Raw genomic sequence first — 17,989 nt, 5'->3', positions numbered from 1 at the left:
TTTATGCGTCAGAATTTCATTTAAAAAAATAATATCCTAGTGCAATTTTATCAGGTTTTTTAAATAGAATGTCAAATTTGTTATGTTCAAAAATTAATTTCCTTTGAAGCAGCTTATGGTGCTTATAAAATAAAGCTGTCATACAATACAATTGACCAATGGTAAACTGTATATTAGCCTATAATAAGTCATTTGTATTGTATGACGTATTTTTTTTCATTTACTGCTCTTTTTTTAAAATGAAATAATGCCATCTTGTAATTGCTACGCTTCTTATTACCTAATTTTGTCAGTTCTATATGTTTATTCCGTAGGTAAAGTAACTATTAACTTTTTAAAAAATATATTGGTCAGAACAATAAAAATTTTGGGATCACAGAAATTATCTAGCAACTAAAAAATAATGGTAGTTTGAACTTAAAACAACATTTAATAGTAAAACTATGTTAATTTTGAAGAGTAAAAATTTATTTCTTTATAAAAGTTAACAAATAAAGTCAACACAATTAAAAGGTAGCAAAGCATATACAAAATAACATTTTTATGGTATTATAATTGAAATTATCAATATAAATTTCAATTATTTTTTTTTAAGTTAGCTGTAATAGTAAACTTTTGAGGTTTAGGGACGCACGTGCATGACCTAGCTAATAAATAGCTAAGCTACCAGTCATGCTTTTAAATTTTACATAATCAATTTCCATAGTTGAGCAAAAGGATTCTTTGATTCTACAACTTCTTCAAAGAATTCTTCTACTGGTTCTTCTAAAAAAGAATAACAATGTCAATACAATTTTGTCCTAAAAGTACCAATAGAGTTTTAGTTGTATATAGATTTGTAGCTTAAGATTTCGATAACTATAAATCAATATAGTTCTCTTTATTATGAATGTTTCACATAGGTCCGGAGATGGTTTTGGGCTATACTTTAGAATTAAGTCTTGGGATGGATTTTAGACTATTTTGTACATTCACTACGCCTTTTAGAGGCTTCTAGATATAATAGTTCAGATTAGGAGGAATTCACAAAAACTAAAGAGGATTAAATTTTTTGGGAGAATTACTAAAAACTTATTTGTATTTTTTAAAGAAAAATAAAAGCTTTTAACAGATCAAAGTGCCCTTTAAAAACTTTCTCTATTCTTTAAAATGATTCAATGCAAGTACGCAAAAGTACAAATTATTATAAAAGAACACCAAAAAGTTTATTTAATTTACCTATAACTCTGGTAAGTCCAACAAGGAAGGTCTTTGAAGTTCCAATGTAAGGTGTCAGTCCTCTAATAATATGCTTGTAATATCCTAATAAAAATAATAAAATCCAAATTTAAGATTTTAGGGTATGGAGATAATTCATTGTCTGTTTTATTTATTTGTTTTAAAATCTCTTATTCCCTTCTGTATTATTATGCTTTACACAAGAATTATCTTCAAAAAACATTTCCCTTATCTCATGCTTTTATACTTAGTTGCTCAGCTTCTTTATAATTAATTTTCCTTTGACTAAAATATATAAGTGTTGTAGAAAAACTAAAAAAGCACTAATTCCTAAATTTTTTGAAAAAAACTATCAATCTTTGTTTCTCTTCTTATTTTCAAATAAACTAAAGGGGTTTGTTGTTTTCTTATGCTTAACAGCCAAAAATCTAAAATGTTGTCTTGTTACTGTTGCACTACTAAGGACAAAAATATTCTTGTTCCACTGACCTTTATGAATGATTCTGTATTCTCCTCTTGGGGCGTCCTGGGGAATATCCCATAATACTGTTACCTAAATATTTCAAATTAAAGCATAAATGACTAATTATTAATATACGTTCCTTGGTTACATTAAAATTTTCCTTTTTTATGGTAAAACAACGTTTTTTGTTATTAAGATTTATTTATCTTTAATTTAAAGTTTTACTGTATTTTAATCCTATAATATAAAGTAATAAGGTTTTTTGTCTGAAGCTTAAAATCTTAATGACTCTTGCTTGGTTTTAACTTTAAGCTTTTTTTAAAGCAGCCCCTTTCTGCCCCCGTGAAAACAGAGCCCCTAGATGCAAGGAGCGCAGCCGAAAATCCATAATATAAGTTATGGATTTTTTTTCCTTCCTTTTATGAAAAATTTTTTTTATTTATATTATAACTTGCGATAAAAAATTAATCAAACCATTGATAAACTATGATCACTGTAAGATTGATAGGCAAATTCTTTTAGTTACATTAAATCTATACCTCGCTTTCACCCAGAATGGCATTTGTTCTTTCCCAGTAAAGCCTTGTTGACCAATCATCATCGTTTGCATATTCTATCCATTCTCCATTCTAAAATATACCAATCTACAAATACAAATACATTATTTACAATTAGGATCCAACAAACTGTGTTTTTGAATTGATAAGGGGAAGGCACAAAAAATCATTCTAGTACTCAAATGGTTCTTTGGTTAGCGAGATCTTAACAAACAGACAAAAGATCCTTACTACCTTATAACTATAGCTATACTTGTTGTATCATTGTTACAAAAATTGTAAAAATCGGTCTTTTCGATTAATGAATTAACTTATAGACAGGTAAACTAACTGGTACCAAATAGAGAGTAGCTGTGCTTCTTATAAAACTGTATTCCTAACATGAGTGGTAAAGATTATGAAGTGCATTATAGGGATCATGGGATTATCTCTATTTCAAAAGAAAAAAAGGAATCTGTCATAATAACACTATATAATAATTTATACCTCACATACAACAAAAACTAAAATATGCTTTTAAAGGAAAGTTTTATAAAATGAAATAAGTTACGGTGTCTGATGCAAGTAACTACTGTTCTTTTTTTGCCTTTAAATGTATTTTTTTATCATTATCATTCATTATACATTCCTCACGTAAATCATTCAGTCTCATTATTTTAAATTCTAAATAATAAATCCCCAATTAAGAGGGCTAAAAGGTCCAAGCACAAACTTATAAATCATTTTATCTTGTTATTGTTACGCCACTCACTGATATAATTTTCCTTTTTACTACTCTAGTTAATTAGCTTCCTCATTTTGCTCTACTCTGAGGAAAGTGTCACCAGTAAGAAGATCATTTCTAAGATATCTAAACACAAACCTGACAGTCATTATCTTTTAACTTGTTATTACTACCCTACTTAGGGACATAATTTTCCTTTTTACTACTCTAAATAAGCTACCTCATTATGCTCTACTCTGAGGAAAGAGTCACTAGTAAGAAGATCATTTCTAAGGTGTCCAGAAACAAACTTGGCAGTTACCATCTGTCCGGGTTGTGCGTCGTGTGGTTGCTGAATACAGTGACCGAAAGATAGGGAACCTAAACAATTTAATGAATTGGTGCTTTCCCTCAAAGTGCCAAGTCGAGCACATGAACACTTAGAAATAAATTGAAAATAAGGGGGCTGTTTTTTGTGTGTTTTAATCCACAGGAATAAGGTCCCATGCAAAATAAAACTACAACCCACCACTTATAATTCAATTATTTTTTTTTAAATGGGGAGGATTGCTGGAACTTTAAATGAAAGCACTAATTGTCCCCGTCTTATTAATCTAGAATTATCCAAAGGTTTTAAAACTTGGTATGGTGATTTAAATGTTAATTATAAACTTTTAGCTAATCTGTCATAGAGGATTTAGCTTCTGAAAAATGCATTAATATTATTCTCTAATCGATATTTTAATGTAATAATTTTTCAAATTTTAACTATATCGTATAATTAGCTTACATTTAAATATTTTATTTCTGTTTTTTTTCTTAAAATTATGATAAACCTGGGGTGTGATCAAAGATGACTCCAGGTATGAAAGAGAGCTGAACATCCAGAAGGTATTCAGGTGGTGTACCAGCAGGCAGCTCTTCTCCAGTCAGCATGGATGCTGCCAGCTTAGAGTACTGTTGCTGGTAGGCTTCTAGAGAGCGTGGACCATAGATGTTAGATGCTGCTTCATACCTATTAACATAGCATTAACAAGGATGACAACATCCATAAAAGGGAAGCTCTGAAACGGAAGGACTAACGAACATTAGCACTTGTGTCAGAACTGAATAAGCAGAATATAAATGTATAAAAGTCGGAATAAAATTGTAAGTAAATTAGTTGGAAAACTGCTTCAATACAGTTGTAATGTTGAAGACATATTTACATTTTAGGACTTAATTGAAGAAATATTTTGCTTATAACACTAATAATTCTTACATTTTTATTAATTTTGCAAATTGCGTATGAAAGCAAACTTATGTAAGTGCATCAATACAATATACTTCTTGTTATAAAGTAGCTACTCAAGTTTAAACATGATATACCTTTGTTTCTGATACTCTTCAAAAGTAGTGATATAATGTGTATAAGTATTTGATAGTCCAGCAACAACTGGTATTATATCTTCTCCTTGTTCCTGTACCAGCTTCTCAACTGTTTCTCTCAGCCTTCTCCCAGCCATTGTGGTGAACTCTCCAGGTACTGCCAAGAGGTACAACTAAAAAAGGATAAAAATTCTCATATAATGTTTAGCATGAAATTTACTTTTTTATACCAATAACCACTTTACAGAACAAATACCTATGGAATGAAGTTCTTTTAAAATTAAATGTTTGATTTGAAGCTGGTAAAAGTGTCTCCTAAAAAATAGTAAAACAAAGATTTTGGCCAATTGCCCTTAATTCCTCATATTATGACATAATTTGTAATACTTCAGCTAAAAGTATTTTTACTGCATGTGCATACCCTTTTAAATGAGGCACTTTAACCAGCTTTGTAAGATTGTTTTTCTTTAGCTATTTAGTATTTTTTTAAAGATTGACAATTTAATTAACCATCATTCAGTATTCTCAAAGTATACCTGTCCAATCTTAATGATCTGAGTATCAACTTGAGTTGGATGCCAGGCATAGGGATACTTGAACTCTCCAGTGTCCAACAGGATAGGTTTTGGAGCGTGGCAGGCTACTGTTTCTGGCTCAGGATCCTAGAATCAGAAATAAGCTTTACAATTATACTAATGGTTGTTGAATGTGTTTCTGACAAAAATGTATTCAAACTGCTGGATAAAAGGCAATTTGCAATGTTCTGCCTGTTTATAATATTTTCACAAAAGAATTGGATAAGAATTGAAAGTGGTATGATTATGTTCAATGGTTCATGGGTCATTGCCATTTCTGATCTCTTACTTTGTATTGATATTCTGCCAAAATATCTAAAATATGTATTCTTTATTAATATTATCATTTATATACATAACATTCATATTATAAAGTAATTTTAATAGAGAATTAAAAATAATTTACCTTCAGAATTTCAGAGATGTAGTCCCGGTATTGATTTGCACTAATTGTTCCCTGGGTAAATCAAAACAAATATCTACATATACTTAAAAAGAAATAATACCTAGGTCCTTAGAGATGAGATACCAGAAAGGAAAACCAAAATGTGTTACTTGGTTAACTAATTTACCTTAAGTGGAAATTCCAGAAAGCTTTTACTTTTTATAGTAAAATGTAAATCAACCTTTACATAGCAGAGGTTAGATCCCAGATTAGATTACCAATAATTGTTCCACCATAGTTTTATATTAATATGTAATTTAACCTTCAGAAAGCAGAGGTTAAGTCCCAGATTATATTACCAATAATTGTTCCTTAAGTTAATCAAATCATATCTAAACTACATTACATTAACAAGTGATTGTACCTAGAGTTGCAAAGAAAGGATAACCATAAATTGTTACTTGGGTAATAAAAACTTACTCACCTGAATGAATTCCAGGAAAGTAAATACTTTCATATGGATAAGTACTTTAACCTTCAGTATTCCAGAGATGAAGTCCCAGAATGGATTACCAGTAATTGTTCCCTGGGTGAAATCAAACTCTCCAGGCCCATCCGTTGTTCCAGCTGCAAAACTAAAAACAAGTTCTCAATAATTTAAAATTTAAAAATATTTAACTGGTATCAATAATTCTGACAAGTACTTGAATCTTCTCTGTTAAATACAGAAGTACAAATTATACTTACTATAATAATGATAAGCAGGAGAAATTATTTACTCAGTAACTTTGGTTTTGTATTTCAAGAATTATTCTTACCTATACCCCAGTGCAGGTGTACAGGTAGAAGCTGTGCTGCCATCAGCCAGGTTCACTTCATACTTTGTCATGTCTATCCATTGATGAGCATACTTTATTGAACCAGTTAGAGCAGTCATTCCTACATTAAGTTACACTATCTTATAAATATATCATTTAAAAGTGTATGATTTAACATAAAAATAAATGTATTATTATTTTAAATTTCTAAATATTGTCTACCTGATTCATCTTCTAACAAAGCTTTAGAAACTGCATACTGTCTTTCAGCAATAATCCTATTAATATTTAAAGTGAGTCATAATTCATTCAACAAAGAATTAAGATTCAATATCATTAAACACTCTAAAATGCTGAGTGGTCTGATGTTGGTTTTCTGGTTTTTAACCCTTATATTTAATAAAGTTATTTGAGGGATGTCATACAATCCCACCTAAGGAAAATATTTACTTCAAATAAACAATATGCTAAATGAAATAAAATGGTAATTGATACTATCCTTGTAAAACTTTCAAGATTTATTTATACATTTATACAGTGTTTAAAATCATTGCATCTTCTGGAGCATGCTAAATCTGTGATAACAATTAGATTCAATTAACTTTTTTGTTTTGCAACAAATTGGTAGAAAAGTACAACACTAAAGTGGTTAAAGGAATGTCCCCATTTGAGATTTTAGCATACTTCCTTTTTTTAAAGCCATTTTTTTGATTAAATTTCAAATGTAATTGAAAAAAAATATTTCATGGCCCGTAATATAAAGATGATTTCAAGTGCAATAAGAGATTACATTAAACCATTAAAATGTTTTATCAGAATAAAATATCACATACACTTTAAAATGTGCTGTTGTTTTAAAAGATATTAAAAACACATTTTCTAGATTTGATGCATATTTTTACAGAGAATATGAACCTATAATTATCATTTTATACTCCTACTGGTTGTTTCACCAAACCGGAAAACGCAGTATTATTTATTTAAACACCTTGTATAATCTATTACCTGGTTGATTCATACATATCCTCTCCAGGACCAAAGGCCACACACATTTGTGTTCTGCCCTCACATGTTGAGTGCTCCAAGTCACAGGGTAAACCTGTATCCAGACATTTAGGACCCTGAAATATTTTTATTTTTCTTAGATCTTTAGGTTAAGACAAAACAGTATTTTATTTACAATTTCTAAAATTTCATTCTGTTTCATTTTAGAATAAGGTTTAATGATTGTAAAATTGCTTGTAGTTTATTTATCTAAGCATTAAGTAAAATATTAAATTATAAATCAAAGATGATTAAAACAATACTTCCCTAAGAAGCAGACCTTGATCCTATTACTTTTAATTGAATTACCTTTATATTTGGAGAAATATCTCCAAGATTGGTGCTGGCAAAGGCAGCAACAAAACCTCCCCTTCCAGTTGGGACACCAGGATTCATCTCTTTTTCAAACAATTGGCTGGCAAGTCCCTTGTTGTCACCTAAATTGGTCGACTTTAATACAAAGTAGAAAAATGTCTGTCTGTCTGAAGATTTAAATCTCAATAACCGCTAAACCGAATGGGCCCTATCTACTCTTCAGGGTATATGATACTAGTGGCTACGCCCCTCTAGTGACACTTTAAATGTTTTTTTTTAATAATACACAAGTTTCTACGATACCTTGCAATGTTGCGTAGGAGTCTCTATCAAGTTCTATGATACCTTGCAATGTTACGTAGGAGTCTCTATTCGAGAAAAAAAATTTCAATTTATTGTGCTTTCTCTTGGGAGGGTGATGGTACCCTGTTAAGGAGAACCCGATTGATTCAGCAGTTAGCGAGAACCTTCGGTACACACAGATAAATAGACAGACATCCTGTTACTTTATTATAAGGATTATAAGACAAATAATATCTTTAATAGTGATAGATCAAATCGTTTAAAGATAACCTGAGATAAGATGATTAGTATTATTCATTGAAGTTGGATGAACAGCAAACCAGTTAAAAACTCCCATATATTCATCCTCCTGTAGATCTACAAATGTCAACTGGACCATTGTCTTGTCAGTGTTTCCATCAGGGTATCTAAACAATGGAATTTTAAGTTAAGTTATATTAGAATAATTATAATAAGAGGGGAAAGACCCTATAAATTTAGAAACATAATATAACAATGATATATGCTAAGAAGGGACAATAAACTGCAAATTATTTTGCACTCCAGAAATCTTAAAATTGTTATCACATTCGTTAGGTTTAAAAACTTTGGGGGTTAGTATTATAATGTGATTAGGTGTATAACAGGAGGTTACAATAACTGGATAAACTGCATTTCACGGTAAAATATTCCTGGTAACGAATATTTCCAAAAATCCATGAATTTTAAAGACTGCTAGCTGCTAAACGTCTGAACGTACAGATCTTGCCCGGACACTGTTTTAAGCGGCATAAGAAGGCCTACAAATAATTTGGAATAGCCATAAATCAATAATGCATAATTATCTCGTAGTGTAGAGAAATACGTGAAAAAGACCTATTTTACGCGTCTTTTCTTCAGTGAAGCTTTCCCTGTGCATCATTGGATCTTAGCTATTCCAGATTATTTTTAGGCCTTCTTATGCCGCTTAAAATGGTGTGCGGATATTATCTGTACGTCCAGCCGTTTGGCAGCCAGCAGCCTTTAAAATTCATAGATTTTTGGAAATATTTGTTACCAGGAATATTTAACCTTGAACTGCAGTTGACCCCAATAACTTTTTGTTGGCTGTCCTGAACCTTCTTGAATGAAAAAGTTAAAAATTTATCAAAATTACTGACTAATGAAAAGCAAATATGCAATAAAATTAAGAATGACCTGGCTCTTTCTTCTTCAGGATTGGCATCATAAGAAGTTGGACTTCTGTTGATATTAGCTTCTGCTACTTTTCCTTGGCTAAACAAATTTTAGGACTAATAATTTCTTGGAGATTTTTCTAACTATTTGTTGATCTATATAATTAGAATTTTCAGATGATATAGTAAAATCTATTTTATTAATAATTTTGAATAGAATATCAGGCAATATAGAAAACTGTTATACTTTATCGAGGTACTATTGGCTATGCCACTAGAGGCATATACATTCACTTGAGAAAGGAGGGGATAAGTTAAAAAAAATTCTCTTGGGATGTTGGAGATACCCTATAAGAAACTTAGCTGCAAACGAGAACCATATCAGGAACAGTTACGAGATATTAAGCCAAGACAGACATACATCCTATTACTGTTATTTGAGGATTAACAAAACAAAATTTAAACTATACCTGACATAAATCTTAGCAGGTCTAACAAGAGTATGAGCCCTGCTGATAGCATCAACAATACCATCTACCAGAGCATCCATGGACTGTTTCAAGAAGCCAAGGTTGGATACATTGAATATTACATACTGCATGTAACCTTAAAAATTGAAAATCAATTTAATTTCTTTCCTGTTTTCTTTTTGGTAGCAAAGATAATCTAAAATTTACTTTTTCTGTCAGTTAGTCAGTCCCTGTATTTTTTCGTTTGTCCGTTAGTTTATCAGTAATGCTTTAATGATTTAAATATTAAATCATATAAAAGACATATGTTAAAGATTTTGTGATTCTTTTATAAATATATTCTTGAACTTCTGCTGTTTAATTTGCTTTTTCCTTCAATTCATGATATTTTTTGTGCTTTAACTTATAGATGTTGTCATCCTTGTTTATTAGCTATTGAATCAGAAATGCAAAGAATAATGTACCTAATCCTTATAATAAAGTAACAGGATCTTTGTCTGTATTCATATCTGTCTGTCTGTACCGAAGGATCTTGCTAACCGATGAACCGATATGGTTCTTCTCAACACAGAGTAGCTTCTCATAGGTGGATGGTCGACACAAACCCCCCCCCCCAAAAAAAAAAATTATTCCCAAATTTTCATTTAAAAAAAAATAAAATAAAAATTGGGTTATCGAATTCAACTCCTCTTTAAGTGCTCTATCTGCTGGTTATGATTAAAACAGTTCTTAATTGCACTTGTCTGTACCTGCAGGTCCAGAATGAGTATGGGTGGCAGAGATGACGACATTCTTTTCTGTGTAAACACCAGGATACATTAGTTCCAGCTGATCCATAACCTGGAACAAATTGTATCTTTGAACAGAGCTAGAACTATATTGGTTACAGGGGATTATTAAAATTGTCATTTAACATAATTAAAACAAATATTTTTTTCTTCTGCTTTTAACTTAAAACATAATATTTATACATCAATTTATCATGAAAATTTTTTTTAAAAAGTGTTTACCTGCTTCTTAACTAGTTGTCCCATCATTCCTAGTACAAAAAAAGTCCATTAAAAGATATCGGATACGATATTTTATTAGATTTTTTCTCTATCTAGTTATTTTAAAATATAAGCTTTCAGTCTTTTTTTTAAATGTAACGTTTACCAATTCAATTGTGTAATTTAGACAATTTTAATTAACGCTTTTTCAAGATCTAACGGTAGATAATAATGAGTTTCGCTTGTTTATAAGCCAAGACATACACATATCTTATCGACTTAACACAATGTTTACATCAGACATGGCAGTAACCATAAAGATTTCAGCTAAATATATTTTGATGCTAGGACTCAAACTTATGATTTACATACCTGCATCTACAGAGACAAACACAACTCTGGTGCCAGTTGCCACCTCCTAAAACAAAATGAGGATTTTCCTTTAAAGTAACTGTTGAGAACTGAAACCTCCCTCATTATTTTGAAAATAAATTAAAAATAATAAGAATTAAGTATTTTTTCCACATACATAGCAAGTGAAGTGCTTAACCCTGAGTGGCTAGACCTAAAGTGGCCAAACCATGTGGAGCGTTAGTATCCAAAATTGGATAACATGGCCTGACAGAAATTAATAAACAAACAATAAAAACATTCTCCCACTCATTTTCAATTTATTTCAAGAAAAAAGGGAGTAGGGTCTCTGTTCAACAAGGCATTTGAGGGAAAACAACCAAAACTTGGGTATCGGAAACCTAGAGTAAAAGTTTGTTCTGGAAAATATTCCATACCTGGCACAATATACATCATATTATTACATCTGGCATGACAATATTTATTAATAAAAACAAGAATAGAAATTTCCATTAACATAAAGAGTTCCAAATTATGAAGTGGTAATAAGAATATATTTCTAGTCATTAAAAATCTATAAGCTGTAAACCTTTAAAATATAGTTGAGATAGATTGATAAATGTTAAAAGTAAAAATATGATGTTTGAGAAGATAAAGAATGGACATTTTTTAGGCTAGCTAATGAGCTCCCTAATTCTCCTTGCATATTCCTTTAATAGTAGTAAGCATGCAGAATTTTAAGGGAACATTATATACTTTGATATAAATTAGCTGCTTAAAAACAAAACAAGCTACTAGATCAGCATATAAAAATTAAGTTTCATCTTCGATTCGGATTGTTTTATAAGTAAACTGTAACACTCAGAACTTAGTTATAGAAAAGCTTCGGCTTTATCAAAGCAGAACAAGCTTCTTTTTATGTACAAAAAATATAAAGTGAAAAGATGCCAAATAGTAATATCTGTATATATTTTCAAGTACTATGAAAACATTAGAAAATAATTTATATAAAGTGAAGACAAAGCAATTAGTATAAATGTTTTTTTTTAGTTTTAATTTTAATTAATTTAATTTAATGTTCAAATAATGAAAATTTTTAGATTTTTTTTCTGGCGCTTCGCATCCCCAAATAATATTACCTCAACAACAAATGCTCTGGCATATAGTCTGATATGGATACCAGCTGTATTCTGGCCTTGCTTTGCATAACCCATCATACCAATCTAAATTATTGAATCATTAAATAACAGATAAATTAAGGGAAAAGGCAATTTAAGATGCTGCGTTTCACACCAATTACTAGCCAAAACTATTTAAAGAATCTAATCAAGATAAAACCAAAAGACCCAAAGGTTTAAGCTCATAAATAAGAGATTGTGTTTATAAAACTTTGGGTACGAGCATAAAAATTACAATGTTCTTTCCCTGTAAAAAAAATAAAACAGAATCTATCTTGATGAATAAAATTAAACTTGGATATGACCCTCCGCCCCTCATTGCAGGTCATGAAACTTCATGTTCGTTTAATTTTACATGTATAATGATTGAGCTGTAACTTTAATAATACATTAAAGATACTACCCCCAAAATTATCCGCTACAAATAAACATGATTGTTCTTGTTACAATTGATTCACAAAAGATAAATTCTAGCAATTATACTAAACAGTAATATGGTCAAAGACAAACAATATACAACATAAACAATTACCAAAAGTATTTATCAATATTTATATCAATTAATTTCAAATTGTCTTGAAATTCTAAAATATTATTGCTTTCAATTTGAATTATTTCTTGTGGTAATTGATAATTTAAAAATTTTAGACTAGGCATTTTGTTGTGATTGTTTAATAAATTGGTAAATTTATCTTTAAGAAAAAGAAAATCTTAAATCATTGTTACAAATCTAATCCTTGAAATACAGTAAAGTAGTGTCTGTCTGTCTGTACCGAATGATATCGATAACTGCTGAACTGATAAGGTTCTCCTTATAAATATCTTCTAATGGGAAGTGTTAGGGAAGGGTACAAACACCCTCCCAAGAGATGTCACATTTATTGGGCAGCTCGTTCATCTAGAAGGAGGGTAGGGGATGGAGTTTATCGTTAATTTAGCTCGCTGCAAGTTTCACTTTCTTAAAGAACATAAAAATCTGGTGTAAGATCCAAGTAGTAATACATCCATTTACAAAAGGTAAGGGCTATTAATATTACCTCGGCTGCAGGCCCTGTAACATCAGCTTTGCCCACACCAGCATTGTATTCCCAGGCATGGCTGCCAACCAGGGTTAAAACTAACAACAACAGGCAGGTCTTCAACCTAAATATAAATATAATAACTAATGATATACATGGGTGTCAACATTATATTCCTAGACATAGCTCCCAACCAGGATTAAAACTAACAATAACAGGCAGGTTTTCAACCTAAATATGAAATAATAATCTAACATTGGACATAGATGCCAACATATTCCCAGGAATTGCTACCTACTCGTATTAAAACTAACAAAAACCGGCAGTATACATATATGTTTCACTTCTCCAGGAAAAAGGGAATGTGATTCTTACAAACAAGTCTAAGTGAGAATTTCCCACACTCCCTTCTCTTATTTCTTCCCCCCCCCCCTTTCTTACCCACTTCCCTTTAATTACATCAAAAACAAGTTTTACGTTAACAAAATATTCAATTTTCGGCTATTTCAAATGGAATTAATTGGCTGAATTGCAGCCCCTGCACTTCACATAGATCACAAATTGTTGTCACAGAAAGTCAATTATTCTATTTGCAATCGGTAGGACAACTCTACTGATATATACAATTATGTAGAAAAGCCTTGCTATCAAAAAAATAAAAATGAAGTTTATAATAATAATTGACGAATATCATTTACCTAATTTCAGTGAACTTTACTATTTGTTCTAAATAAAATAGTGAACATTTGTTTATGATTTTGTTTACAAATAATGTAAGATAAGATTTTCTATTGAGAAACAAATTACCTCATAACTGTTATATAGCACTAATTTGACTAATTGCTCAAATGCATTACCCAGAAATGTAATGCAGTTAGGAGGTTGAAATCATTTTTATACAAGCAGAAATATAATCAATAAGTACAGTAATGTCCCTTTGTAAAAAGTGACTTCAATTTCCTTCTCTTGGTAGTGATATCATCCAGATCGATATAATTTATGTAATGTACCATTCCACTTTCAATAGACGAAACTGGAATGATACATTTATGTTTACATACCAACCGTATCGACCTTGATAATATTATTACCGAGAGAGGCAAAAATAAAATGGTAGATTACAAAAATCATATCGGCTATGATGATATAATTAACAAGAGAGTGGAAAATAGAATCATTAATACCTTTTTTAGAGTGTCAAAATCGAAACCATAGCTAGAATATTTTTCTCCTTTTATATAAATGGTTTCTACCTCCTAACTGGATGACAGTAGTTCGAAATCTCGGATTTTTTAAAACTTGTTTTGTTCCCCCCCTTATTTTTGTGCATTAACTGGTGTTTATACAAATGCGCCAATTTCAAATCCCCTACCTAAAATTTTTTATAATATTTTTTATTAAAACTCAAATTAAAAAGTAAAAAGGCGGTTGACTTATCCCCCTCCCACTTTAATAATACCTAAAGGCTTCTAGGGGGCGTTGCCCCTCGTCTATCTTAAAATAAAAGCTATGTCTTGCATTTTTTTTCAATTAGGTGTTTGATCACGAATTTCATATGGTAAAAGTATTTTTCTTATTTAATTGTTATCCTAATAAGATAAAAGTTATGCTTGAAAATTGTTTTAACAGGGGAGTAAATAGGAGGTAGGGGGATAAAAAATTTGGCAGAGGATGTTAAACTAGAATTTAAATACCCAAAATATACAATCTGTAAAAAAATTTATCAATCAAATGGTAAATAAATATTCAAATATTCATAAAAATTTATGAAATGTATTTTTGCCAGTGTTGGATGTACTTATTGCATAAGAAAAACGAAGAAAACATTTTGCCAAAAATACATCCACTGTAAACTTGTTGGATTTGTAAGTTCAATGTTACCCAATTCTTAATATATTTGACAACAGAGTTGCTTCACCACTTAAATACTAGAAATAGGCCAAAAAATGATTATGGGTTAATAGTTACCGGCATAATTATAAAAGAATGTTTAAAAAACTATTGAGACTTTGTAAATAGTTTTGTATGGAAATGTATGTTTGGTGTCTAATTGCACTTGATATAGAGCATAAGTCAGAAACTTTTTATTTCCGCAATTATTCTGTAATTTATGCTGGGTCATAAAGTGCAAGTCTACCGAGTAGTTATAGGAATGACTCTAGCTTTCATATTTTACAACATATTTTAAAGGATTAATAATGTTAATTTTGCTTAGATAAGATTGATTTTTATTCAAAGCTTCTTTGGCTTATTAATTAAAAAAAAAATAACTAGGGTTTGGCAGCCGCAGCCAAGGCTATTTATCTTGGACAAGCTGCAGTCACAGCTGCAACAAACCACGCAGAAAGCTGGGCGGTTAAAAGAAAGAATCAGTAAGCCACAGTTACATCACAACCGCATGTTTGTATACAGTCGCAGCCGTGCGGCAGATGCAGTGGCTACCAACCTAAATTTACATCTGCGTTTCTACTAGTTAAGTACTAAACGTTTTTATAAAATTTTATAACGTAATATAACTTTTCCAGTCAGTTTAGATGATAATTATGATAATATTTAGGCTTTTAAAGTCGCAGCTACCCTACAACTACAGTGCATGTCCGTCTGTCAAGTAATAACTACATTTCCTTTCATTTAAACATTTTAATTCAATATAAAAGATTTATAAACATAAGTCCTCATATGTATTTATGTAAAGATGTCATTATCTAATATTTCTTCGTTGCTAATGGACTGTTAAATAGACAATATAAAAACATAAAGAACTGCAAATATTAATAAATTGTTGTGGTGGCAACAGTTTTCTTAAGATTTGAATTTGCCAAGAGCTAATTAGTATTTGTCTTTTATTGTCTTGTAATATGTGTAATATCCTTGTTTTTTCACAATGGACCACAAGAAACCCCACTTCTCTCAAAAAATCTTTTATAATTCAAATTAAGGGGGGGGGGAAGTGCCCCAAAAATGTTATCAAAATTGTTTGTCGAAATAATGTTTTCAGGATGCTTGTGTGTGTATATCCAATCAAAAGTTATGGGAAACTGCCTAATATGATACAAGTACTAATTATCCTCTCTTTGTAATATCTTGATGTCTCTTATTTATACGCTATACCGAACACAAAACCACAATCAACGCAAATATAATAGTAGCGCAGCTATAATTTAAGGTACTAGATGCTTATATAATTGAATTTAAGGGGACATAGGAAAAGTGTCAGAAAATAGCCTAAAACTATCTTATAACATTTACAAAGGTAATTCATATAAAAGGTTCATAAAAAGACTTGCTATTCATGAGATCTTTAGCTTAATACATAAAAAAAACGATGCTTTCCCTCGAAGTGACTGTCAAGCACCCCTCCCATCATATTCTAATCTAATTTATAATGCGAGGGATGGGGGGTTCTAAGCTCGTCTACGCACTCTAAGGGAAACCGCCAGCTTTAACTAAGACCGACAAATATAGTAAAATATTTTATGCTAATAGTCATAGATAATAGAAATCTTCACAATTAAAAAAATGCGATAAGATTGTAAGATAAGGGATGTAGTTTGATTTTTAATCTTTTTATAAAAAGGGGGGGGGAGGGGTTGAATGTGCTTTAATAAACATAATCTAATAAGTACTAAAAATAAGTAATATAAAATAATTTTGTTTATACACGTTGTTGGATTTATTGTCATTACCTGCAAAATAAATTGCTTTAGAATTTATGTGAACTTTCTGTTATTTGATTGGCTAATTATGAACCTAGTTGTGCTTGTATAAAAGCCAGGGCTCGGCAGCAGCGCCTCAGCCGCTTGCAAGCCTCAAATTTAAACATGCTTGTTTCAAATAAAAAAATTCGAAAAGTTCTGACATTCATCTGAATTTTAAAGTTATAATATGACGATTTCAATGAGGCTTACGCGCGGCTTTCGCGCGGCTTCCAGGCCCTGATAAAAAGCTTTTTGATACATTATTTATCACCTAATTCTTAATCTTAACAAAGACAAAACTATATAAAGAAAGAGAAATATAAGAGAGAGAAAAGTTCACAAAGTAAACGATTAATTGATTCCTAATTATAAAAAAAAAAGTCACCGTTCAATAAACTTTAAATATCCCACTAATCAATAAAGTGGAATTTAAAGATCCCACCCTTTTGTTCATTTTTAAGCATTTATTTATATCCTCTTCGGGTTAGGTTAGGTTTAGAAGTGTTTTGTAAGGCTAATATCAAGAAGAGTTAAAGCTTAGCAATTTTGAAAAACATAAAAAAGGTTTTGTTTGGTCCATTTGTCAACACGATGGATTTCACTTCTTTTTATTATGGCATGAGAAAAAAAACAGAAAGCAAATTAGATGAATCGAAAAAAAAGATGACAACATAAATCATAAGAAAGCCAAATTTTTAGAAAGAAATCCCAATAATAATTATCATCGCATCGTATCATAGACAGCCCTCCGCGGATATCAAAATTAAAAAATAGTTTTGTTAGCCTTGAGGTTCTTAAGTAAAAACCGAAGTTTTCACTCATAAATTGAACACTGACCCTCCCCAACAAAATTTTAAATAATGAAAAAAAATTAAGTTTCTAGTTTAACATAAAATTATTTCTTGCATACACATACAATTTTTTTCGCTATATAAACGAAAAAAAACAATAATTTCCCTTTCACTTTAAGCTCTTTTTGAAGCATTACACAAGTCATAAATCAATATAATATTTAAACAGCACACAAATTCTTATCAGAATAATAATGTATATTTAACAGGAAAATAATCTAACCTCTTAAAAGGCTGCATATTTAGTTTTAACTGGACATCTCAATTTCTCTTTTATCTTATCTCATTTCTTGATGTAAACAGCGGCGTAATACAGGGGGATTAACAAAATAGTTTTTATTTTTGTGTATACTGGTGGCAACGCCCCTAAAGGTATCTAGGGGCACTTTAAAGGGGAGGTAGAGGGAAAACCTCCACTTTTTATTATATTTTTTAATAAAAAAGAAATAAAATGGAGAGGATTTTTTAGGGACGATTTTTCTTGTTATGGGATGGCAACCCCCCTCCCCCCCAAAAAAAAATAGTTATAA

At 30.6% G+C, this 17,989-nt stretch overlaps 1 protein-coding gene across 7 annotated transcripts; it reads right to left on the bottom strand.

Moving 5' to 3' along the window:
- Nucleotides 1–450: 450 nt before the first annotated feature.
- CDase (neutral ceramidase) lies at nucleotides 451–17,779 on the bottom strand. Of its 7 annotated transcripts, none has more exons than XM_080167795.1 (23): nucleotides 17,683–17,779; nucleotides 12,929–13,034; nucleotides 11,853–11,936; nucleotides 10,735–10,780; nucleotides 10,384–10,412; nucleotides 10,123–10,213; nucleotides 9,374–9,509; nucleotides 8,926–9,003; nucleotides 8,020–8,156; nucleotides 7,441–7,568; nucleotides 7,093–7,208; nucleotides 6,310–6,365; nucleotides 6,088–6,208; nucleotides 5,754–5,904; nucleotides 5,291–5,341; nucleotides 4,846–4,971; nucleotides 4,310–4,482; nucleotides 3,778–3,956; nucleotides 3,183–3,322; nucleotides 2,221–2,310; nucleotides 1,708–1,771; nucleotides 1,219–1,302; nucleotides 451–765 (listed from the first exon to the last, which is right to left on the bottom strand). In XM_080167795.1, the coding sequence occupies exons 1-23, from the start codon at nucleotides 17,697–17,699 to the stop codon at nucleotides 686–688; spliced, it is 2,283 nt and encodes a 760-aa protein (XP_080023921.1). In that variant the 5' UTR covers nucleotides 17,700–17,779; the 3' UTR covers nucleotides 451–685. The 7 variants fall into 7 exon arrangements, with proteins under 7 accessions (XP_080023921.1, XP_080023922.1, XP_080023923.1 ...); XM_080167796.1 differs by having other exon boundaries at nucleotides 451–762; XM_080167797.1 differs by lacking the exon at nucleotides 17,683–17,779 and adding an exon at nucleotides 13,718–13,874.
- Between the last annotated feature and the right edge of the window lie 210 nt (nucleotides 17,780–17,989).

This window comes from Acartia tonsa, chromosome 7, assembly GCF_053477335.1.
Source record: "Acartia tonsa isolate MP-2025a chromosome 7, ASM5347733v1, whole genome shotgun sequence".
Classification (NCBI taxonomy): domain Eukaryota; kingdom Metazoa; phylum Arthropoda; class Copepoda; order Calanoida; family Acartiidae; genus Acartia; species Acartia tonsa.
The sequence above is the reverse complement of the archived record's forward strand: the minus strand, read 5'-3'. Positions and strand labels throughout refer to the sequence as shown.

Excerpts from the sequence above, each read along its gene's own strand:
- CDase (XM_080167795.1), bottom strand. Across the intron at positions 5,342-5,753 it reads CTTTCCTGGAATTCATTCAG|GGAACAATTAGTGCAAATCA; the intron begins GTGAGTAAGTTT and ends TGATTTACCCAG. Across the intron at positions 3,957-4,309 it reads GAAGAGTATCAGAAACAAAG|GTATGAAGCAGCATCTAACA; the intron begins GTATATCATGTT and ends CTATGTTAATAG.